Genomic DNA, 24,243 nt, shown 5'->3' with positions numbered 1-24,243 from the left:
TTTCTTTATATTGTATCGATCTGATTTTGGAATCAGATTTACTCGAGATTCACGTTTTATTAAAAACATAATACTGACTGACAAAAGACATAAACAGAATGAAATACATAACACACCATTTACATAAATTAAAATACATGTGTACTAAACAACATACATTTTTCAAGGACACCTGCATAGAAAATAATACATTGAACACATTAAAATATCCACAATATATACATACTTCAAAACATCATGTTGCACATGATAAATATACAATTTTATTTGTCAATTAAAAAAGCACATTTAAACACTTGAGGGAGATTGGGAGCATGCTGATAAAAATAAACAAATACATAAAAGAAGGAAGGGACCAAAGATGATAATGTGTTATGAACTGGAGAACCAGGAATGCTTCTCGTAAGCAGGGATTAAAAAAAAAAAGTGTCCTGAGATCATGAAATTCAGAGGAGGAGACACGTTAGAGGGCACTTAGTCCAATCTCCCTGACAATGTAGAAATCCTTTACAGTTTTCCTGACAAATGACTATAAGAGTGTTTGATGGCACACTCTATGAGATGGGGATTGCATTTCTACAAAGCTGCTCATTTCACTGTTGAAAAGTTTCAAATGTTAGCTCTGATCTACCCCTTCCCAAACTTTCCAAATCAGAACATCTGATGATGAGGCCCAGAAATGAACATGAAAAGTTTTAAAAATGACTACTCCAGATAACAGGGCACTGATATTTCAACTCTAGGTATATATCAAATTTACTTGTGGAACATTAAAAAAATACAGATGTGTAAGCTTTAGCTATGGTAATTGTAACTCAGCAGTATGAACATTTGCACTTTAAATATATCAATGACACTACTGTCCACTGGCACAATATTGACCAGCTATATGCAAACTTTAAGTTTTACTTTCAAGCTAGGTCATGAATTATCAACATATCCATCAACATTCTCTAACCTAGAGATTACCGTACACAAAGACACAAAGGTGGATAGAGCTTGGCTTGGGTTGATGGTTAGATTATAGCCAAGAAAGGGGCAAAAGCTACTGGCCTTTGAAGGGATAGAAACTCAGTATAGGGACTAAAATTCTAACCAGCTGAGGTAAGCAGCTACTTACAATACATTCATTTATTAATTCATCAAATTTTTAGTGAGAGACTACTCCATGCCAGACAAAACGGGAATACAGATGTCAACAGGCAGTATCATTATATGTGGTAAGTGCTACTGCAGGATCATGGTGGATAGTATAGGGGAAGTACAAGAAGAAGTAGAGGCACAGAGTGGCTACCAATCCAGGCTTCATGGGCTGAGGAAGGCTTATAGGAAGAAATGACATCCAAGTTGAAATTAAAGGATGAGGAGGAGTTGGCCAAGGGAAAGGAAAGATTGAGGGAGCAGGGAGGAGAAAGGAGAGGGGGAAGAAACAGTGTTCCAAACAAAGGCAATAGATGTGTAAGGCCTGGGGACTGACAGCAGTGAACGATGAGACTATAGATATAGGCAGGGGCCAAGATAAGATCAGAATTTGCTCTGAAGGCAAAGGATTTTAAATTGTGAAGTGACGAGATACAACTTGAAATATACGAGTATCACTTTGGTGAAATGGAGAACAGTTATATTACAGAAATGGGTCAGGATGGAGGTAGGGTGATCAGTTAAGAAGTTGGTGCAGTAGCAGAATCATTTAGGAGATGAATTTAGGCTTGAGATTTGGAAGGCAGAAGCAAGAGACGGTAATGCAGATGAGTAAGATTGTGTAGGGAGAATTTTAGACTGAGAGAAGATCTAAAGATAGATCTAAAGAGGCAAATGAAAATACCAGATTTTCATTTAGAATTCATCGCTTTAATTTACTAGTTGTGTGATTTCAAAAATGTACTTAATTTATTTAAGTCTATTTCCAGAGGGTAACCATGATTGTGGCTTACCCAGTTTCATGGACAAATAAGAGCTGAGATTATCTGAGGCAGTACAGAGTGATACAGGCACCCAAGAGGAAGAGGATAGGATAATTATAAATGCTGACTGAATGGTTCTTCTACAAGGAAAAATGGAAAATGAAAGCAGACTTGGGGGAACAATGGTGTGGAGCAGCAACTGACTTTGTTTGATGGTCCCTTCTGTTTAGGTTATTTCCTGAAAGCAGAAGTAAACCAAAGAATGACAAAAGAAAATAATGTCCACATGGATGAAACTTGTTGAGTGACAGCTTCATTGTAGTATGGCCTGGGAGAGCTGTTCTACTGAAAAACATCAATCTCCACATCTTTAATAAAGTGTTTTTCTCTTTGGCTGGTCACATTTTCCAGAGAACAGGTTTACAATCTCTTGCCTTGAGGGTAGGCTGCCAGAGTTCTGGAAGCTGAAGGTGGAAAGCCCACTGGCATTCTCAGTATTTGGTATTCACATAACCTCCTTGTTTACAGCAAGACAGAATTTCCTTCAACCAGACCTAGTATCTTCCGGGCCAATTACAGCCTTTCTCTCATAAAAATAAATACACAAACAAACAAACAAACATCTAATCTTTTGCCATGGTAAAGGAGAGGCAGCTGGCTGTTTATACCGAATTAAGAAAGGATCTGGGAGGGGGAATCCAACAGAATCTTAAGCAGCTTTCAACCAATCCTCTATTTTTATGTTTTAGCCCTACCTTGTCCTTCTGCTCCAAGAGATACATGATGTTACTAATTCCTGAGCCTTTTGGGGTTTTGTAAACTGGGCTGCTTCAACGCTTTTCCCGCTGCTACTTAGGAAAAGGCTTTCTTGGGTCTGCTAAGTAAAGATCACTCATCTATCAGCTTTCTAGTTTCTAAGATGTTGCTGTTGTCTCCTCTCCTGTTCTGCCTGTGGGTTTATGTATTTTTTTAAAGTGGTTTACTTTTGTTATAATGGGGTTTTGGGTGGTAGCAGAGATTAATGCACATATACAATCTGCTTACTTTAACCATAGGTTACTCCATCTACTGTTCTCATCTCTTCTCCAACCACATTTCTAGACCATACTCACTAATATGGAAATATTCTTCAGTTTTCAAAAACACAGGCTCTTTCCTGCATATCAAAACCACAATATGATACCACCCTATTCCTGCAAGAATGGCCATAATCAAAAAATAAAAAAATAATAGATGTTGGTGTGGATGTGGTGAACAGGGAACACTTCTACACTGCTGGTGGGAATGTAAACTAGTATAGAAAACAGTGTGGAGATTCCTTAGAGAAGTAAAAGTAGAACTACCATTTGATCCAGCAATGTATCTACCCAGAGGAAAAGAAGTCATACCAAAAAGATTCTTGCACATGCATGTTTTTAGCAGCACAATCTGCAATTGCAAAAATGCAGAGCCATCCCAAATGCCCATCAATCAATGAGTGGATAAAGAAACTGTGGCATATTGGGTTGGACGCGGTGGCTCATGCCTGTAATCCCAGCACTTTGGGAGGCCGAGGCAGGTGGATCACAAGGTCAGGAGTTCAAGACCAGCCTGGCCAAGATGGTGAAACCCCATTTGTACTAAAAATACAAAAATTAGCCGGATGTGGTGGCATGCGCCTGTAATCCCAGCTACTCGGGAGGCTGAGGCAGAGAACTGCTTAAACCTGGGAGGCAAAGGTTGCAGTGAGTCGAGATCACATCACTGCACTCCAGCCTGCGTGACAGAGCGAGATTCTGTCTCAAAAAGAAAAAAAAAAGAAAAAGAAAAAAAGAAAAAAAAAGAAACCGTGGCTTATATATATGATGGAATACTACTCAGCCATAAAAAGGAATGAATTAATGGCATTCACAGCAACCTGGATGAGATTGGAGACTATTATTCTAATATTCTTTTTCCAGTGTTCCAGCTTGATGCAAAACTTTCAGGTTCAACCAGATGGCCAAGACTTATAGAGGCCACGGGTGTACTCACAAATATGATTGCCCTAACTGCTAACTGCTCAGGGCTTGGTTTTCTCTATTTGTCCTTTTCTTCAGAGTATAAGGAGGTATACATTAGAGATTTTCTTTTCTTCTTGGGAGACGCAATGTAACAAAATAATGGTTTATATTTGTTTGTAATTTTCTGAGATCTATTTCTATGTTAGTGAGAGGATTCCTTATAGTATATGCAATTTAACATGATGCTGGAAATAGAAGACTTCACTGGGTTTTCAAATTATAATTTATTCTCAAAAGACCTTAGCTAGGATCTAGACACATAAAAAGCCTTAACTATATATTTGACAAAGTAAAAAGTTAAGGCCATGATATTTTTGGAGAGATTTTTAGTAATCTCATTTTCAAAAAATACTAAAATATGATCAGTTCTTTGAAATGAAATGATATATAGGAATAGTCTATAACCTCTATGAAACAGTGCTGTAAAAAATTACACTGGCATTGAAATAACCTGATAAACAGCCTTTTGGCAGTACTCATGTTCCATTTAATTTTCCCTTGTGGACAGGAAAGACACAAGAATAACTTCTAGGTCATGAAAAGCAAAAATTACCAAAGTTTTTGAATCACTACCTAAAAATTAGTTCATTTAGTTAATGTTTCTTTCTTAAAACATCAACACAGATGTTTGGCCACTCTGCCTTGAAACTCTATGCTTTTGTAAAAATATGTTTAGAATGTCATGTCAAATCCCTGTTGATAAGCATGTTGTTGCGTCAAGAAGATAAATACTAACAAATCCCAAGTGGGTAACACATTAAACAAATAACACATTAAAGTAAGAACATCACATATAAGCCCATTCATAACTGGGAAGGGCCTCTATATAACGTTCAACAACAGCATGTGCTTAATGAAGCACAGGATCTCTTTTTATGTATATATGAAATAGTGAATTATAAAATATTAAGTGCCCCTCAATCCAAATGTATTTGGTTTTTTTCAAACAACTCCTGAGTAAATCAATTGTATTTGAAAGCTGCAAAAAAAACTCCATGTCTTTTTTGTTTCTAGAAATATGATTAGTCAAATGAAAAATATTTGTAGCCTAAGGGTATCTGCTATTCTGTAAGTGCCATAATCGTAAATGCTAAAATTAAGTTTAGAGAAAGTCTTAAAAGTTAGTTCTTCAGCTAATAAACAGCACAGAAAGTACTAATAGCAAAAAGCTCCAAAATAGTTTTTGTAATTTTAATTCCAATTATTGGGGAATCAGGAAATCACCTGACTTTAGGACTTCTAGAGACCTTAATCTGTTAATTCTATTGCTTTATTCTCTATAACAATGATAACAAAGTAACTGTAATAAAGTAACAAAAGACGGGGCCTTTTTTTAGGGCAAGTTCTTCTCATAGGATGTTAAAATTTCCTTTCTAAAAAACTGAGGACTTTTTTCGAATCATAAAAGTAATATACACTTGTTATATATCTTATGTAATGTAGTTAGATGTGTATGTTTCAAGTAGAGAATGGTTTAAAATGGAAATCAAAACTCTTCTAATCCATATCCCAGAGATAATCATTGGTATCTCTCTTATCAGGATAATCTTAACAGGGTTTAGTGTAAATATCCTTCCAGATTTTTACTATCATATACATACATACATACACACATACATACATACATACAATTTTAGGTGAAAAAGAGATTCATATCTACTTTATGTAACTTCCCTTTTGCCTACCTAGCAATATATAGTAGAAATTTTTCCATATCAGTACATGTATAGATCTACTTGTTTCTATTTAGTAGCTGAACAGTGTTTTAAAGAAGAGTTGCACCATATTTAATCACTAGCCAAGTGGTAGGCATTTAGGTTGTTTTTGATTTTTGTCATTATAAAGTATTATATCTACTGTCTCACATGCTAAAGAATATCCATACTCTAAAGAAATAGAGAATATCCATACTCTAAAGAAATACAGTAAAAGTGACTCATCCCCTAACTTGTCAATCAGCTTATACAATCTACAAACTGTTTGATGTGAGTTTGAGAAGATAAGTATGTCCTGTAAAAAATCTAATAGCAGTCAGTACTTTAAGACATAAAATATGCATAAGCTACAAGGTTATCAAGAATGATACAATGAACACCCATGTACCTAAATAGAATATTACCATCACATTGGAAGATCCCCACGTTCACTGCTCTTCCTCTGTGTCGAACAGAGGTAATTTTCTTAAATATTTTCTTATTACCTTAGCTTTTTAAAAATATTTTTGCCACATATGTTTGTATCATTAAATATCCTTAGATAGTATATAACATGCATTTGAATTGTGTAAAGTAGAACTATATTATAGTTGAATTGTCCTTTTTTTTCTTTTTTCCTTTTTATTTTTCTGTAACTCATGACAGTGCTGAATATTTTTTTAATTTTTGTACAGAATTATCTCCTTTAAGATTCATCTACATTATCCCTTGTAACTGCAGTTCATTTATTTTCTCTGATAAAAAATATTCTAGTTAGTGTAAGGAGATATTATAAATTATCCATTCTAGTGCTGGTTGGCATATGAGTCATTTCAAGTTTTCTGCTATTTTGAACAATCTTGCCACTATCATTTTTGTACATGTCTCTTGAGGTATGTGGGCAAGAGCTCCTCTAGGAATGAAATCACTAGGTGATAGAGTATGCTTCACATGCAGCTTGATAAGATAATGACAAATAATCTTATTTTTCATATCTTATTAAATTTGCTAAAGTAGCTATACCAACTTACACGCTCACTAGCAGAGTTTATACACTCTATTTGTTCCAAACATTTGTTTGATATTATCAGACTTTTTAATTCTTGCCAAATAGTGAGTGTAAAAGGCTCTCCTTATAGTTTTAATTTGCATTTCTTCAATTATTATCCAAGTGGGTTTCCTTATATCTTTTATCTTTTATCTTTGTTTTTTTTTGGAGATCTTATGTTAGGCTGATTTATAAGTGCTGCTCTAGGCAGTTACACAATTTGTTTACAGTAAGGAGTTGTCTGACTTTCAGCATACTGCACATGGCGATTAGAAGTCATCATGGCAAGAGAAAACCACAGCTGGCCCCCTGCAGCAAACACAAAAACCAGAGAATGGTAGGGGAAATGCAGAGATAAAGGTGGGGTTTGTTTCTTATTACAAAAGAAAAAAATAACTCCTCAGTAGTCTTAACAAAAGAATGGAATATTTCACACTGGGAGAAAAGACACTGGGATACAAAATTTCAAGTGTTTTGACTCTAGCCCTGTCCCCATATCCTTCAAGAGCAGAGGGAGGAGACAGTTAAAGCAAACAAGCAATTCTGTAAAAATTACTTAGAAACCCTACAGATTTAGATTTTAAAATCTAACTTCTATTTTGTTTTTTAAAAATTCAATATATCAAAAGGCCTGCTTTAGTGACATGTTATTCCCACCAGAAAATAACTCCAATATCCCCTCTATCAGTAACATGCTCAAGTTGACCAGCTAACTCTTACCTGTAAACTCATGTGGACAAGTATATGTCTTTTAAACCAAAGCCATGGGGATCAAGTGACTGCTAGTAACATGTCATCTGTTAACTGACCAGTATTCATCTTCTCCAGAGGGTGGGCAGGGCACAGAAACCCTAAAGTGGTCATGAGGGACTAACCGCAAATCAACAACTTTTCAAGCACTACTTTCCTCATTCCTTACTCAAAAGGGGCTACTTGATTTCGATCTAGACTATTTGCCTCGAATTTGGTACCCCGTGACCTGTATGTTGTTTTCCTTTAGCAAAACACACATAAGACACAAAACTATATATATAAACTTTTTGTTTTTACATTTTTTTTTTTTTTTGAGACGGAGTCTTGCTCTGTCGCCCAGGTTGGAGTGCAGTGGCATGATCTCAGCTCACTGCAACCTCCGCCTCCCAGGTTCAAGCGATTCTCCTGCCTCAGCCTCCTGAGCAGCTGGGACTAGATGCCTGCCACCATGCCTGGCTAATTTTTTGTATTTTTAATAGAGTCAGGGTTTCGCCATGTTGGCCAGGATGGTCTCAATCTCCTGACCTCGTGATCCACCTGCCTTGGCCTCCCAAGTACTGGGATTACAGGTGTGAGCCACCGCACCCCACCCTTGTTTTTACATTTAAATATAAAAATACTGCTCTGTTTTGTGTGATAAATAGAGGACCAAGCAAAAAGAACCTTTTCTTTTTTTAAGGTAGGGATATCCATCAGTTTATACTGAGCTTTGTGTTCTGAGGGCATTTCACCCCAAGCCAGGCTAGTTCCACACAAGCAAGAGACCAAGGCCATTCTCCTCCCTGATCCCCAATCCCTACCTTCTCTCTTAATCCCTAATTTTAATAGAAAGTTGGTTATAACCTCTTAAGAAACATTTCCACCACAAAGGGAAGTCCTAACCTAACCAGAGTTAAGTCAGGTCTTCTCCTCTCAGGTACTTCAAAGAAAAAGTCCCCATCCTGCAAACATGCACTCTGTTTCCATAGCTACGCTTACTGAACAGGCACACCCCATTAAATGGAAGCAGTGGTTATGTTTCACCACCCACCTCCCCACTAATGTACTAAAAACCGTCAGTGATAGGGAAAAAAAGGAGGGTAAAGATGTGAAGAAATTAATTATGTGACCCCTCTATCCCAGCCAAACAAATAAAGCAAGATTGACTGGGCACAAGGAATAAAAAAAAAAGACCTTGGTATTCCATCCTTTGAGTTACAATTAGGACAATTGGGAGAGGGGAAGAGTTGGAGTGAGAGGAAGAACTAGGAGGGGCTTGACAGCTGGAGGTCTAGTCCACTTAGTTTTTGTACTGGAAGGGCTCAACTTTGGTTTGAGAAGACACAGGCAGATGAGGGCTTCTGTCACCGAAAATGGGTCACATTTGGCAGAAAGGCAGTGATCTTCAAAGTAACCCTTCTTCTCCTGGCCAACAGTCTGGGGAATGTGTATGCTGGCACTATGATGGGCTATAAGAGCAGAAAAGTCACTGATGTTGGAAGTTTCATGGAATCCAATTAGGTGCCAAGCCGGGCAAAAATGCAGACGTGGTACTGCTGTCACTTGCTTAGTTTCTTGATGGCCTCCTCAGTGTACTTCAGACCATTCTCCTCCCGCATGGCCTTGGTGCTAAAGTTGGTATGGCAGTCTGAGCCATTCCAGTCCCAGGAATGGGCTTAGGATCAAAGGTTGCTATCACTCTGAAGTCTTCACATACACGATGCATGATGAAACAGGTCACCCAGAAATGATCTTCCATGCTGATTCCTTCACAGCGTCCAATGTGGAATTCCCACTGGGCAGGCATGACCTCAGCATTAGTCTCTGCAATCTTGACTCCAGCATACAAGCAGGTCCGGTAATGAGCCTCCACAATATCCTTGCCATAGACTTTGCTCCCATACCACAGTAATACGGACCCTGGGGCTCAGGGAGTCCACTGGAAGGCCAACCAAAGGTGCCCATCTGTCCCCATGAGGTTATATTCCTGCTCCATGCCAAACCACGGGTGCTGGTTGCTCACCATGTCCATTATCCATTTATAGTTGTGCCTCAAATTGGTCTCTGCAGGCTTTCAATTGCACTTGAAAACTTCACAGAATACCAGCTTGTGGAGGTCCTTGCGGAAGGGCTCCCAAAACATGGCAACAGGCATGAGATACATGTCACTGTTAGAACCTTCCAAGTACTACAGCCATCAAAATTCTACTCAAGTAACTTTTCCACACTCTTGGGCTCACTGTCCAGGGTCTGGGACTTGCAGCACAGTCTTGCTTCAGTACCATCGACTCAGATATACATGGCCTGGACTTTCTCACACTGAGGCAGGGACATGTACACCTGCTTGATGCCTCTGTTTAAGTGGGAGCTTGCTGAGGTGGTCATGGTGGAAGGTGTTTTGGGCACTGAGCAGGCAGGTAGGTAAAGGTAGGCTGCGAGAGTGGGGTGAGGAGAGAGGAGGGGAGGCCGCTGTGCTGCTCAGAAACTCTGCTCTTCTCCCATTCTCAGCTCTACCTTTGTATCCTTTTAATTAAGACACTTAAATCTTTTGCTCATTTTTGAATTAGGTTGTCTTTTTGAAAAAATATTGATTTGTAGGGTTTTTTTCTTTTTTAAAGAGATGGGGTCTTGATAAGTTATCTAAGCTTGAGTTCAGTGGCAATTCACAGATGCAATTATAGTGTACTGCAGCCTAACTCCTGGGCTCACGTGATCCTCCTATCTCAGCTGCCTGAGTAGCTGGGACTATAGACGCACACCACTATGCCTGACTTATAGTTCTTGTAATCTGAGCACTAACCTCTCACTCTGAGGTTTATGTTTTCACTCTCTTTATGTTATCTTTTAATGAACAGAAGTTCTTAATTTTAATGTAGTAAAATTTATCAATCTTTTAACACTGGCACTAGTCGTGACTAGTTTAACAAATCTTTCCCTATCCCAAAGTCATAAGGATATTTCCTGTATTATGTTTGAAAACTCTTAAGCCTTATAGATTGGCTTTTTTTTGGCTCTCCATATTTAAGTCTTTAATACATGTGGAAATGATTCTTGTGTGTGGTAGGAGGTATGTATGCATTTTTTGTATCAATGGTATATTATGTGTACATGTCCCAGCACTATTAATTAAACTGCTCATCTTTTCACTGCCGGTGCCAGTTTTGTCATAAATAATGTTTCCATATATGTGTGCATTTGTTTCTGGGCTTTCTATTTTATTCTGTCGGTCAATTTGTTTATGAGTGTGCCAATTCTACACTATCTTAAATAATATAATATTAATATACTATTTTTTTTTGAGACGGAGTTTCGCTCTTTCACCCAGGCTGGAGTGCAGTGGCGCGATCTCGGCTTACTGCAACCTCCACCTTCCGGTTTCAAGCGATATTCCTGCTTCAGGCTCCGGAGTAGCTGGGATTACAGGCACCCACCACCACGCCTGGCTAATTTTTGTATTTTTAGTAGAGACAGGGTCTCACCATGCTGGCCAGGTTGGTCTCAAACTCCTGACCTTGTGGTCCGCCCACCTCGGCCTCCCAAAGTGCTGGGATTACAGGCGTGAGCCACTGCGCCTGGCCAAGTAATATAATCTTAAACTAAATTTTTGATACCTGACAAGGTAAACTGCTACACTTTGTTGTTTTTCTTTAGGAGTATGTTGGTAGTTTTAAGGCTTTTATTCTTCTATTTAAGGTTCTGATAGGAACTGCATTGTCTCTGTAGATTGTTTTGGGGAGAATTGACATCTTTAACATATTGAGTCTTCCATTCCATGCACATTTATAAATCTCATTTATTTAGGCCTTGTTTCATTCATAAATTTGATTAATTATATCCTATAATTCTTGCTTTCCAATGTACCAATATTTAACATGCATTTATTTACTTTTTCTGGAGTCCCACAGATGATCCCACAGTTTTAATATTTAATTACATTTCCATCTTGGGCAAAATGTTTGAGAGAGGAACTTTACATTACCTCTCGGCAGAATGCCAATGTTAAAGACTATCTAACATGGGAGGCAGGATAAGGAAACAAGATTAGCTTCTCCTAAATTGTCTTCACTGTTTTGTGGGAAGTTTGTTTCTGAAAGATCATATACATATTTTGAAGCCAAGTGGAAATTTTGTTATTGTGCTTTACAAACAAAGTACTTAAATACTTAATTGAGTAGTTCATTTATCATTTGGATTATCCACCATTCATTGTCCTCTGCCTGAACAGTACAACTGAAAACTGACTGAAAAGGGCTGATGTGACTACAGACATGAATATACAACTGAATGCTTTAAAGACGACTTCTCATTTTCAAAGAACTTGCTTATATTACAAAACTAGTAAAATAATCTAGCATTTTCAGAGAGAAAACAAAGAAAGAACAAAAAACTCTTAATATTTATGCCAAGTAATAAAAAGTATTTGACAGAAATGATATAGATACTGATGCTTCATCCTATTAGCTGTGGTAGGTTCAAGAACTGATATACTGGTAATTACAAAATATTCTGGAAAAATGAAAAGTATTCTCAAATGAGAGGAATAATCTGAAAGAACTACAAATTACCTGTAGAGTACAATTCATCATCCTTATTATGTAGTCAAACTGTTGATGGTCTAATATTGCCCGGTTTTGCTGGACATGCAAACCCAACTCATCAGTGAGACACTGTCTTGCTGCCTTTCCTTTAAGGGCTCTGAGTGCAGCAGGAAGGGTCTGAGGACAAGAGAGGTACAAATGACCAAATGGTACCACTGGGGGAAACAATAACTTTCAAACAATCATCTTGAAAATTCAAATGCACCCTGTAATTTATTTAACACAGTTATTAATAAAATTAAACTCCTAGGGAAGAGGTGATTTATTAGTAAGACCAATGATAAAATAGATTTGTAGTTATTTTTATACGTAAACCAGCAAGAAATATAAGAGAATTATGTGATAAATTGAAAAACATTTAATTTCACTTTTTTTTCTTCAACTTAATAAAACTTTGGTTACCAAATTGACTGTTGCTTCAGATTATGAGTCAAAGCCACAGATATGTAAGACATCTTCTTTCTATAACTAGTCAATTTTCCATGGCAAGAACAGAAAGAAAAAATAAAACAATAAGAAATACAAGTGATTTCATACTTTTAAACTGGTTGGCTGCTTAATCACTATTCAGTTTTAATTTATGACTGTAAAGTTCTACAATCTCTTTTCATTTAAATATCATAAAAAAGGAAAGAAAAAGGACTCGGAGTTGCAAAAATAGATTATCTCTAGGTGTATGCATTAAAACTCTTTTCACTTTACAACAAGAACATCCATAAAGATGCCTCCTTCAGTTCACCATGTAGGATTTAGTTAATTTACTTCACATATAATAATAATAAGCTTATTTAGCTAAAAAATCAGAACAAAGGAGAAAATAAGAAGGAAGTAGAAGGGCATGATATCACTAAAGGCAGGCATAAGAAATAGGATGTGGAAGTTGAAAGCAAGAGAAGTGAAAGACTCCAACTATAAGAAAACACAGAAACCAAAAAGCACAAAATGTAAAGGGCACTGGGTCAGTTAGGTTAAAGGTAAACATTTCTATAAGCTTTACCAGTCCCTGAAAATAGATATTCAGAACTATGACAATGAGTCAGTAAGAAAGGGTTATATTATGTTCAGCATGTTTCACTGAACAAGGCAAGAAAACATGCTCTAAGGAGGCACATTTAAAGTGAATACTACAGTTCTTATAATCCATTACATATTCTAACTAGATTCTTTGCAATACATAAAATTATATTAAAATGTTAAGTTTTGGCCAAGCGTGTTGGCTCATACATGTAATTCCAGCACTTTGGGAGGCTGAGGTGGCTGGATCACTTGAGGCCAGGAGTTCGAGACCAGTCTGGCCAACATGATGAAACCCCATCTCTATTAAAAATACAAAAATGAGCCGGGTGCAGTGGTGCATGCCTGTAGTCCCGGTTACTCAGGAGGCTGAAGCAGGAGAATCACTTGAATCCGGGAGGTAGAGGCTGCAGTGAGCCAAGATCACGCTACTGTACTCCAGCCTGGGTGACACAGCAAGACTCTGTCTCCAAAAATAAAAACTAAAATAAATAAAATGTTAAGTTTCTAAGTAATATGCCAAAATAGTGTTTAGTGAACAACGTTTAAAAGTTTGAGAGAAAAAATTACTATGAATATTTTTCTGCTGGTCATATAATTAAGCTTGGCCCAACAGCTTTATATCTTAGACACTATTCATTTAAAATGATCCAAACAATGAGAGGAGACTTTATTAGGAAAAGGGACAGAATTAAAGAAGAGAAGCTGGCCGGGCGCGGTGGCTCACGCCTGTAGTCCCAGCACTTTGGGAGGTTGAGGCGGGCGGATCATGAGGTCAGGAGATCGAGACTGTCCTGGCTAACATGGTAAAATCCCGTCTCTACTAAAAATACAAAAAAATTAGCCAGGCGTGGTGGGGGGTGCCTGTAGTAGTCCCAGCTGCTGGGGAGGCTGAGGCAGGAGAATGGCATGAACCCGGGAGGCGGAGCTTGCAGTGAGCTGAGATTGTACCACTGCACTCCAGCTCGGGCAACAGAAGGAGACTCCACTGAAGAAAAGAAGAGAAAGCTGGTAACTTCAGCATGTAAATCTGAAAGGGAAATGATAAACGCTTACTTGGGAAAGATGATATTTCATTACCTTTTCAGTTTCTAAAATTTTATTTTCAAATATGAATGAGATGCAGTTTCTGACAACTTCTAGTCTCTGTGCACTGTTGAAAACTGTCGTCACCTTGTCCATTATCGAAACTAGTAAAAGAATATAAAGAAAGCACAAATAAATTAAACTCCTTTGGTAATTACAAAAGCAAAGAGACTATTACTTTAAGACTGTAGGTTGAGTGTGGAGGCTCACGCCCATAATTCCAGCAATTTGGGAGGCTGAGGTGGGATGATCCCTTGAGCCCAGAGGTTTGAGACAAGCCTGGGCAACATAGCAAGCCCCTTCTCTACAAAAAATACAAAAATTAGCCAGGCATGGTGCCTTGCACTGTAATCCCAGTGACTTGGGAGGCTGAGGTGGGAAGATCACTTGAGCCCAGGAGTCCAAGGCTGCAGTGAGATAGGACAGCACTACTATACTGCAGCTGGGTGACAGAGTGAGACCACATTTCTTATTAGAAAACAAACAAACAAAAACTATTGATATGACCTACACTTTATTTTTTCTCTTATTACAGAGCATTGAAAATATTCCACATCATTATTTTGATTACATGTTGCAGTGCTGAAGTATCAGGCTAGTCGATTAATAATTTCACAGGATAGATTCTAATGAGACACTTAACTTTTATGCGAACTAATTCACATTGCAAAGTAAAGTTATATTAAACAAGGGCAAACATCTATTTGAAACTTTGTAACTAGTAATATTGTTAATATTTCTAAGATATTACTAAAGAAAAACTACATTCCACAAAATATTAGATATTACACATTTGAGTAGAGGTGACTTAAAGGAAAGAAGTAGTGCAAAAAAAGAGAAATAATCATGATCAATGAACTGCTATACTGGCTTAGGAAAGTCACTTTTTAGTCATGTAAACTTAGCACCTTTCACCTTTTACCATAGGGTTAGAAAATTCTAATGTATTACCTAGGCTACTAAGCTGGTTACCTAAATAAATTTAACTTATTAAAATAATATTAGAAGGATATAAATCAAAGTAGTATTTATACAAAATTTATACTTTCACAAAGAACTATACTATGTCATTTGTTTAAATGAGGTAGTATCAATAATTCTTTTTTTTGTATAAATTTAAGGGGTACAAGTGCAGCCTTGTCACATGGACGTACTGCATAGTGGTGGTCTGGACTTTTAGTGTAGCCATCAACCAGAATAATGTATATTGTAGCCATTAAGTAATTTCTCATCCCTCAACCCCTTCCCACCCTCCCAGCCTTCTGAGTCTCCAGTGTCTTATTATTCCACACTTAATGTCCATGTGTACACATTATTTAGCTCCCATTTATAAGTGAGAACAGTATCAATGGTTCTCAAGCCAAAAAGACTACTTATACTTTAAGGCTACTCTTTGGATTCTAAAGGCCCAATCCCTTTACCTTCTCCCATACCTAAGAAGAAAGACTATTATATTTTACTCATTAGTATTCCTTTCATCTCATCAATACCAAACCTATATTCTTCAAATAATGTTTTAAACTTTTTTTTTTTTTTGAGACAGAGTTTCGCTCTTGTTGCCCAAGCTGGAGTGTAATGGCGCGATCTTGGCTGCCTCCCGGGTTCAAGCAATTCTCCTTCCTCAGCCTACTAAGTAGCTGGGATTACAGGCATGCACCACCACACCCGGCTAATTTTGTATTTTTAGTAGAGATGGGGTTTCTCCATATTGCTCAGGCTAGTCTTGAACTCACGACCTCAGGTGATACGCCCACCTTGGCCTCCCAAAGTGCTGGGATTACAGGCATGAGCCACCGCACTCAGCCTTAAACATTTTTATAAAAATAATTATATGCTTACAATAAGGTGCAAACATAATACAAAGAAGATCCTTGTACTCGTCACCCAGCTTCCCTCTATGGTGACATCTTTCATAATCATGTTTTATTAGAATCAGGAAAACAACTGGCACAATACAATGAATGAGACTATAGCCCTTACTTGAATTTTACCAGTTTCTTCAAATAATTTTTAATCATGTAACATTAATTTTCTGGTTAAACTGATTATTTCGCATGACTTTTCTCTCTGAAATGCTCATTCATAATTGTGGGCTCTGGTGCTTCCCACACACATAGGTTGGTGGCATAAACTGAAAATCTATCCATATTAGAATAGAAAACTTACAATCTCCAATAACACATACTTCATTGAGAGAGCAACATCTTTATGTTTATAAGCTTTTAATTCTAAAATATCTTTAGCAGTATTTTAAATTTTCTTTAGGCTGAGTTATTAGGAAACATATTTTCTTTTTTTTTCCTTTTTTTTTTTTTTTTGTAAGACAGAATCTTGCTCTGTCACCAAGGCTGGAGTGCAGTGGCACGATCTTGGCTCACTGCAACCTCTGCCTCCCAGGTTCAAGTGATTCTCCTCCCACCTTAGCCTCCCAAGTAGCTGGGACTATAGGTGCATACCACCACGCCTGGCTATTTTTTGCATTTTTAGTAGAGATGGAGTTTCACCATGTTGGCCAGGCTGATCTTGAACTCCTGACCTCAAGTGATCCGCGCACCTTAGCTTCCCAAAGTGCTGGGATTACAGGCGTGAGCCATCACACCCAGCCAGAAAACATATTTTCTTATAATAAATATGTTTACTATCTGGAATTTTTTTCCTTTGGAGAATCCAACTAATTCACATTTTATACATGCACCTAATTAACCAACTTCAAAATATGTCAAGAAAAACAGGAAAAACTGAGAAATAGGGAATTCTGCTATTATAATGGGAGATTTTAATATATCTTCCTCAATAGCTGAAAAAACGGGATAAAAGTTAGTAAAGGAAGACAACTCACAGATTGGGGAAAAATTTGCAAATAATATATCTGGTAGGGGACTTATCTGTAGAATATACAGAGTATGCTTACAACTCAGTAATAAAAAGGCAAATAGCCCAATTTCAAAATGGGCAAAGAGACAGTGAAATGGCCAATAGTACATGAAAAAATGTTCAGTACCAGTGGCTGAAATTATAACCCTTATACACTGCTGACAGAAATCTAAAATGGCACAACTGCTTTGGAAAATGGTTTGGCAGCTCCTCAAAACATTAAACATAGAATTACCATATGACCCAGCAATTCCAATCCTAAGTATACATCCAAGAGAACTGAAAACATATCTACACAAAATCTTGCACATAAATGTTCACAGCAGCATTATTCATAATAGCCAAAATGTAGAACCAACTCAAATATCCATCAACTGATGGATAAATAACCAATGTGATATATATCCAAACAATGGAGTATTATTCAGACATTTAAAAAGAAACGAGGCCAGGTGCAGTGGCTCATATCTGTAATCCCAGCACTTTGGGAGGCCAAAGTGGGCGGATCACGAGGTCAGGAGATCGAGACCATCCTGGTTAACACGGTGAAACTCCATCTCTACTAAAAATCCAAAAAAAAAAATAGCCAGGCGTGGTGACAGGTGCCTGTAGTCCCAACTACTCAGGAGGCTGAGGCAGCAGAATGGCGTGAACCTGGAAGGCAGAGCTTGCAGTGAGCCAAGACGGCGCCACCGCACTCCAGCCTGGGCGACAGAGCGACACTCCATCTCAAAACAACAACAACAACAAAAAAGAAACAAAATACTGACACATGCTACAACATAGATGTACCTTTGAAATATTATGCCAAATGAAAGAAGCCAGTTATAAAAGATTACATATTGTATAATTCTATTTATATAAAACGTCCGGAATAGGTAAAGCTATGAAAATAGAAAGTAGATTACAGTATAATGCTGAGGAGGAGATGGTTTGGGAAGGAAATGGGGAGTGACTGCTAATAGATGTGAGGTTTCTATTTAGGTTATAAAAATATTCTCACCAGGTGCAGTGGCTCACGCCTGTAATCCCAGCACTTTGGGAGGCCAAGGTGGGCAGATCACCTGAGATCAGGAGTTCGAGACCCGCCTGACCAACATGGAGAAACCCTGTCTCTACTAAAAATACAAAATTAGCTGGGTGAGGGGGCGTATGCCTGTAATCCCAGCTACTCAGGAGGCTGAGACAGGAGAATTGCTTGAACCCAGGAGGCAGAGGTTGCGGTGAGCCAAGATCACATCATTGCACTCCAGCCTGGGCAACAAGAGTGAATCTCCATCTCTCTCTCTATATATATGCTCAAATTAAATAGTGATAATGGTTGAATGAGTGTGTAAATATACTAAAAATCAAGGAACTGTACATTTTACACTGGTGAATTTATGGTATGTAACTTATATCTCAATAAAGCTGTTATTAAAAAAAGAAAAGATTCTATAGTGGCAGCGGTTGGGTTATGATTACCCTTTTTGGGAGGCAGTGAATGAAACAGGGTTTCTAAGTGTTGATAATGCTCTGATTCTAGCTACAGGAGTTTGTTCACTTTGTGAAAATTCATCAAATTGTACACTTTTCCTTTTTGGGTCTTATATCTTTATAAAAAGTTTACTCTTAAAACAGACAGGCAAATACATACCAACAGGTGGACCAGCTGGCACAACACATTTCTTTTCTACTCTTGTGGCAGGAGGTGCATTCTGGTTCTTAGCAAGGTTTTCCTGTATTAATTCCTGAACCCGGGCTTCATTAATCTTTGGGAAAGGAAGAATATGAACTCGCAAGTGGGATCCTTCTGTTGGCCGCGGAACTTTCTGGAATGCCATATGAGGGTTTGGATTCTCCTGTAATATTAGACATAGGTAAAATTATTCCAAGTTAAAATAACTGGCAGATCGCCAGGAAGGGAGTGGGAGCTTACAGAGACACGAGCTGGGTGGTTATACATACATTCATACATACGCCATAAAACATGAAGTACCAAAATCTTACTTCTTCTTACATGCTCTATCAGCAGCATCTGATACAGCTGGACATCTGTCTTCCTCTTCCACGAACACTTTCTTTACTTGGTTTCTAGGTCTTCTTGCTACATCTTTGTCTATTTCTCATCTCCCTACTCTCTTTAACAATGTGAATACCTCAGGGCTCAGTCCTTGGGTCTTTTTTTCTGTTAACACTCCTTCCTTGGTGATCACTTCCAGTCTCCTATCTTTACCATAAAAACACCAACAATTCGCAAGTTTTTTTCTTTAAACAAGCTTTCTCCTAAACCCCATACCCACATGTTTAACTCTCTATACAATATTTTCAGTTGGATTTTAAAAAAAATTCTAAATCTATGTTGTCCAGAATGGAGCTCTTACTCTTCACCCACCTCTATCCTTGCTTTGTTCAGTCTTCCTCACATCAGTATATGGCACATTTATTTTTTCCAATCACTTAGGCAAAAAGCTTAGAGTTATCTTTAATGCCATTCTCTAACACCCAATTATCCGTTCCTCTGCAGATCTTGCGGACTTTACCTTTAAAATGTTTACAACTTGGCCAGTTTCACAACACTTTGGTTCAAGTCAACACCTCATGTTACAGCACTACAACAGTCTCCTAGTTCCCCTGCTTCCACCTGTACTCCTTCATTCAACATTGCAGACTACGTGATCTAGTTAAAAGTATGTCAATTCATCACATAACCATTCTATTCATTCCAATGGCTCGTCATCTCACTCACAATAAAACCCAAGGTTCTTTTTTTCTTTTTTTTTTTTTTTTGAGACGGAGTCTCGCTCTGTCGCCCAGGCTAGAGTGCAGTGGCCGGATCTCAGCTCACTGCAAGCTCCGCCTCCCGGGTTTACGCCATTCTCCTGCCTCAGCCTCCCGAGTAGCTGGAACTACAGGTGCCCGCCACCTCGCCCGGCTAGTTTTTTGTATTTTTCAGTAGAGACGGGATTTCACCGGGTTAGCCAGGATGGTCTCGATCTCCTGACCTTGTGATCCACCTGTCTCGGCCTCCCAAAGTGCTGGGATTACAGGCTTGAGCCACCGTGCCCGGCCAAACCCAAGGTTCTTAAAACAACTTACAAAGCTCGACAAGATCTGGCCTTTCTATGTGATGTGTTCTACCATGATTTCTTTCATTTTTTCTGCTCTAGACACACAGAACTTCTTGTTCCTGCCTCAAAGCCTTTGCACTTAACTGTTCTCTCTGCCTGGAATGACTGTGCCCCATGAATCTGTACAGCATCCTCCTTCCTTTCTTGCATTTCTTAGCTCAAAAGCCACCTTTCCTGATCACCTTATCTAAAATTATACTCTCTCCCCCAACACACTCCCTATCCCTGTTATATTTTTCTCTATATCACTTATCACTGTCTCACATACTTTACATTTTATTTAACTTGTTTATTGTCTATCCTTCTCTCCAGAAAATAAAGCTCTATGAGGGTAGATGTATACCTACTGCATCTAGAAACTGCCTGGCACATAGCAGGCACTCTAAATCTCTTCCTACTGCATCTTAATGAGCGGGACACAGTTGAATACACATAAGAATTGCAAGAATTGAATTAACTGTGTCAGCTAATACTTTTATAGACTCTTGGGGTTGGCATGAACTTTTTAGTCATCTAGTTAAGCAGGATTAGATCTCAAACACTCCAGGTAGAATGGAATCCATTCTTTTATAAAGTTCTCTAGGGAAGGCTGCTTTACAACTATTCTTGACCAATTCTAACACTTACCCTTTGCAGCCAGAAAATTCCTTATTCCCACTGAACCTATGTTATTGATGCATAGATTAAACTCAATACTATCCCATACATCCTCTTGATAGTTAAAATGGCCAACTGCCATCACCTTTGAGGGCTGCTCCCCACAATTCTTTTTGGTTATATGGCCCAGACCTGGATAAAGAAAACGTTGGGCTGAGGCAGATGATATAGTTAGTATGTCTCAGCAATGTAACAGAAACACACTGCTTCCTCCCACTGCTTTAAGTGTCAAAACACATGGGTTCCAGTTCTTGCTCTACTCCTTATTATGTGATGCAGGACAAACAACTTTGCCTAAGTTATATACTTAAGCTTATCTTATATAAGGCTCCTCAGAAGGTGAAATCAGATTTAAAATCTGTTCTTGCCAAAGTAGCCTTCATACATGCTCTGTATTTCTCCCCCATATCTAGCAAAGACAGGGAAAAATAAGTAAGTAAATCCTTAGTCCAACTCTTAGTAATCACTCTTTCTGAATCAAGTGTTGAAAAACTGTTTTAGAATTCTGTCTGGATTTAACACCAAGTCAACATTTAACAGTCACTGGCCTGTAGTGTCTAAAACTGCCCTTTTCAAAAAGTAGTATTTTTGTTCTCTGTTCTTTAGGCATGACTCTTACCCACATACTGTCTTCTCAAAAATAATAAATACCAATTCTCTAAAATATATTGGGTAGATACCTTTTTTTCAGGTGGGTCAGGTAATTCATGTGGATCTTGAGGTCTGAATTATTTAAAGTATATTCATTACTTTGGTTTCTATTTATACTTTCTTTATAATAAAATTAAAACTCTAAATATATTTCCCATGAAGTAAATATTATAATAAAATTTAAAACATAGAAAAATAAAAGTAGAAATAATCTTAGTAACACCAGTATTTTTTCTAGTTTTATATATATATATATATTTTTCTTTATCACTACATTATCTGTCTTGTCTTGTTCCAAAAATGACTTGCGGTGGTTTAGAAAAAGCAGGATGCACTGGCCAGGCAGTGGCTCATGCTTATATAATTTCAGCACTTTGGGAGTTCGAAGTGGGCAAATCACTTTAGTCCAGGAGTTCAAGACCAGTCTGGGCAACATAGTGAGATCCCATTTCTACAAAAAATAAAAAATTAGCCAACCATGGTGGTGCCTGCCCGTAGTCCCAGCTACTCAGGGGACTGAGGGAGGAGGATAGTTCAAGCCTGGGAGATGGAGGCTGTGGTGAGCTGTGATTGCACCACCACACTATAGCCTGGGTGACAGAGTGAGACCTTATCTCAAAAAAGGAAAAAAAAAAAAGAAAAAGAAGGATGCACATATCACTTTTAGTCAAAATCTTTAAAGAGTTGGTCCTGTAATTTGGTAAGTTCATCCTAAACTTTATAGGGACATACAAAGACCAAAAATAGTCAAGGAAATTCTGAAGAAGAGTTAAGTGGGAGAGTTAAGATTTCCAGGTATCAAAACTTATATAAACCTTTAATAATTAACACAGTTATTAGTTAATTATTAGTTAATAATTAACTAATAACAACTGTTATTAGTGAAGAGTTAAAAGGACGAATGGAATAGAACAGAGAGTCCCAAAACAGGACTATGTGAGAAAATATGATAGGTGGCATGACAATTCAGGGGGAAAGGTTAGATAATTCAATGAGAGAGGTAGTTTAACAAAGTATTTTTAGTTCATAATCTCTGATTTCAGAACGCCTGGTTTCAAACCCTAGCTTGGCCACTTACTAGTACTGTGACCTGGTGCAGTGTCAATTCACTTACCCCTGTGTTTTAGTTTTCATATCTGTAAGGAAGATAATAATATAGTACCTACTTCATAAGGTTCTTATGAGTATTGAATGAGCTGTTACAGTAAAGTTGTTAGAACACACACACACACACACACACACACACACACACACACCCCATCCCAGAATGAATCTAAAGTCTGTTTTCCAAAAATTTTGGCTACATTCATTTTAAAAGTATTTATTCTCTTATTCTCTGCATATTCTATGGCATGGTACCATGCTTCTGTAACTAAAGCCATCTCTTTCTTCCAAGATTTCCATCATATTACCAACTACTTATATTTGAGTAATTATAGTAGTGGTATCTGATATGTTTTTTGTTTGTTTTTGAGACAGAGTTTCACTTTGTTGTTCAGGCTGGGGTGCAGTGGTGTGATCTCTGCTCACTGCAACCTCTGCCTCCTGGGTTCAAGTGATTCTTCTGCCTCAGCCTCCCAAGTAGCTGGGATTACAGGTGTGCACCACCACGCCCGGCTAACTCTTTTGTATTTTTAGTAGAGATGGGGTTTCACTATGTCGGTCAGGCTGGTCTTGAACTCCTGACCTTGTGATCCGCCTGCCTCGGCCTCCCAAAGTGCTGGGATTACAGAAATGAGCCACCACGCCCAGCCCTCCAATAAGTTTTAAATAGAAAACATTTATGTAAAAAAGATGTTGTTATAAGTTATTAACAGTCTTCCCAGAAGCAATTAGAAATATTGTAAACCAAATCCATACACAATTTAGAATTATAAGCATTTAAAAGATCATGTTAAAACAAAGTTCAAAGTTGAATATCTGTAGTTGTATAGATATTTTACACCAAAATGCAGATTAGGGGTTAACTTTGTTAAATTATGACATTTAGCTGTGTTTAGAAGATTCAAAAAAGACTCATGCCCCAGAATCTAATAGTATTTGGTTTTCTGGCTCCTGAGTCTGTATACTACTGCCCTCTAACGGGCAGCATGATAAATGTAAAGGACCACATTTGCCACCTCGAACCTAATTTGGTCACAAAATGACTCTTGAGAAGACAACAGCAATGAGAGGAGGTTTAGGGTAGGGCTCACTGTATTCTGCATATACTTAAAAACATCTGCTCTTACTTGTAACACAAAATGTGTTTGGACTGGTCCCTTGAAGGTCACCAAGCTCATTAAAAGCTACAGCCCAATTTTGTGTTGAATCTCCTTGTTGAAATAAGGAAATCCATTATTTTCTGACAGTACAAAGCAGCAGCCAAATTTTCATCTCTGATCCCAGAGAAATGCAAATATAAAGTAATAAACAAGGGCCAGACAACCAAACACTTACAGTGAATCTGGCAACATTTATTTCCAAAGTAACCAAAATAAACTACTGAAAAAAGTTTGGCAGAATGCACTGTCTTTTAAATTTTGAATTTGGATGATGATTTTCAAGGAATCATCTTTATAATCCTGCTTTAAGAGTATACTTTAGTAATTTGAGGTACAATGATTTTTTTCAGACATGAAAAAATGACATATACACACATCATCTAGTCTGCAACACTCCCCCAAACCTCCCAGCTTTGGTAGACTAAGTGAGAATGTGCCTAGGGGTTACAGAATACAAGGCTTGAAACTAATTTCAAATAAAAGCAAAGCAAGGCACAACAAAAGCCCCAAATCCCAATGGAAATTCAAAGTAGGCAACAGCCACCATGGGAAAAAGAAAATTTTTCCTA

At 37.9% G+C, this 24,243-nt stretch overlaps 1 protein-coding gene, 1 long non-coding RNA gene and 1 pseudogene across 12 annotated transcripts in view; 1 reads left to right on the top strand and 2 right to left on the bottom strand.

Moving 5' to 3' along the window:
* The window catches only part of SBF2 (SET binding factor 2), a 528,961-nt gene that overhangs the window by 185,615 nt on the left and 319,103 nt on the right, over positions 1 to 24,243 (bottom strand). For all 11 annotated transcript variants that reach the window (XM_077963424.1, XM_077963415.1, XM_077963418.1 and 8 more), the window contains 3 exons: positions 18,629 to 18,833; positions 14,113 to 14,222; positions 11,986 to 12,135 (listed from right to left, as the gene is read on the bottom strand). In XM_077963424.1, coding sequence (XP_077819550.1) covers positions 11,986 to 12,135; positions 14,113 to 14,222; positions 18,629 to 18,833 — 465 coding nt within the window. The remainder of the gene's footprint in view (positions 1 to 11,985; positions 12,136 to 14,112; positions 14,223 to 18,628; positions 18,834 to 24,243) is intronic.
* LOC144334313 (uncharacterized) lies at positions 36 to 3,730 on the top strand. Its single transcript, XR_013404028.1, has 2 exons — positions 36 to 3,462; positions 3,596 to 3,730. It is a non-coding gene; the product is annotated as an uncharacterized LOC144334313 (long non-coding RNA).
* On the bottom strand, positions 8,603 to 9,940 carry LOC106993337 (glutamine synthetase pseudogene; annotated as a pseudogene).

Source organism: Macaca mulatta, chromosome 14, assembly GCF_049350105.2.
Source record: "Macaca mulatta isolate MMU2019108-1 chromosome 14, T2T-MMU8v2.0, whole genome shotgun sequence".
Taxonomy (NCBI): Eukaryota; Metazoa; Chordata; class Mammalia; order Primates; family Cercopithecidae; genus Macaca; species Macaca mulatta.
Note: the sequence above shows the minus strand (reverse complement) of the source record. Positions and strands in the feature narration are given on the sequence as shown.